General features: G+C 38.1%; 1 protein-coding gene across 1 annotated transcript; it reads left to right on the top strand.

Annotated features, from left to right (window-relative positions):
• The first annotated feature begins 604 nt into the window (after nucleotides 1–604).
• LOC134612078 (olfactory receptor 6B1-like) lies at nucleotides 605–1549 on the top strand. Its single transcript, XM_063456458.1, has one exon. It carries the CDS (start codon nucleotides 611–613, stop codon nucleotides 1547–1549), a length of 939 nt encoding a protein of 312 aa, XP_063312528.1. The 5' UTR covers nucleotides 605–610.

Raw genomic sequence — 1549 nt, 5'->3', positions numbered from 1 at the left:
CCCTCCCTCAGTCCTCCTGTGCTATCTGACAGTTGCACTGCAGTCAGTATCAGTAAGTGTGCCACTGGACCAGCTAGGTAGCCACCCAGCCCGGCCGCACCACTATACACTACATGAGATGCGGCTACCGGCCACAAGGTAACTATGGAACGCGACCGACCCCCCACAGAGTGTGCCACCAGACCGGTCACCTGGTGGCGGCTGCAATGTTACTGAAACTAGCCGCAGGGCTCCCTCTCTAAGGAAGGGATGAATTAGTGCACTGGGCAGCCCACATGTGCTGAAGCCCACCAGAAAATGTCCTGGTATCCCGGTGGGCCTGTCCAGCCTTGGATGTATGCCATTTACAACTGCACATATATTCAACTAGTCGCATATACCTACACTAATAACCATGAAAAGAAGGCAAAAAAGCACTCATCTTAAATTACATTTGTCTATTCAAAATACTATATTGGATTGTAGAGTAATGATAGTTTTAGAGTATTTATTATTTAATATAGGTAATAGTTTTGTTGATGATATACTTAATCAAACATTTATCGTATTTCGTTTTCATTTCCATTTAGCATTTTTATATTTTATACACAGGTACTACATATTTATCCGTATGGAACAAATTAACAAAACTGATATCACTGAATTCTTCCTACTTGGATTTCCAAGTCTAGTAGAAATGCGTGTACTTGCTTTTCTATTGTTTTCCTGTTCTTATATACTAACAATATCAGAAAACATAGCAATCATTATTATTGTACAGATGCATGCCACACTTCAAAAACCGATGTACTTTTTCCTTAGTAACTTGTCATTCTTAGAAATCTGTTACATCACAGTCACTGTTCCAAATCTACTCATTAACATCATTAAGGATGGTAAAACCATATCCTTCTCTGGATGCATGACTCAACTCTTTTTTTTTATTTTCTTGATGTGCACAGAATGTGTCCTATTATCGGCCATGGCATTTGATCGGTATATTGCTATTTGCCAACCATTGCATTATGTTCAAGTCATGAGCAAGGAACTGTGCATTCAATTAGCTGCAGCTTCTTGGATAACTGGATGTATAATTACATTGATTAAGATCTATTTTATATCTGGGTTATCCATCTGTGGTCCCAACGTTATTAATCATTTTTTCTGTGACATTTCTCCTGTGCTTAATCTTGCATGTACGGACATGTCATTGGCAGAGTTGGTAGATTTTATATTAGCATTAGTGATTCTCCTTATCCCTCTTATGGTCACTGTTATGTCCTATATCAGTATAATCTATAATATTTTAAAAATACCAACTTCTATGGGAAGACAGAAGGCTTTTTCTACTTGTGCCTCCCATCTATCTGTAGTCGCAATATTCTTTTCTACAACTCTGTTTATGTATGCACGTCCGAAGAAAGCCAAATCAATGGATGGAAACAAAGTCATATCTCTGTTATATGCAGTTGTTACACCAATTATAAACCCTTTTATCTATTGTCTCAGAAACAAGGAGATATGGACATCCCTAAAACAACATTTCTGCAGAAAGATATCTTACAAATGA

Source organism: Pelobates fuscus, chromosome 5, assembly GCF_036172605.1.
Source record: "Pelobates fuscus isolate aPelFus1 chromosome 5, aPelFus1.pri, whole genome shotgun sequence".
Classification (NCBI taxonomy): domain Eukaryota; kingdom Metazoa; phylum Chordata; class Amphibia; order Anura; family Pelobatidae; genus Pelobates; species Pelobates fuscus.
This window is presented reverse-complemented; position numbering and strand designations above follow the sequence as displayed.

Bases quoted from the DNA above. Each gene is read 5' to 3' on its own strand.
- LOC134612078 (XM_063456458.1), top strand. From the start codon at position 611: ATGGAACAAATTAACAAAACTGATATCACTGAATTCTTCCTACTTGGA.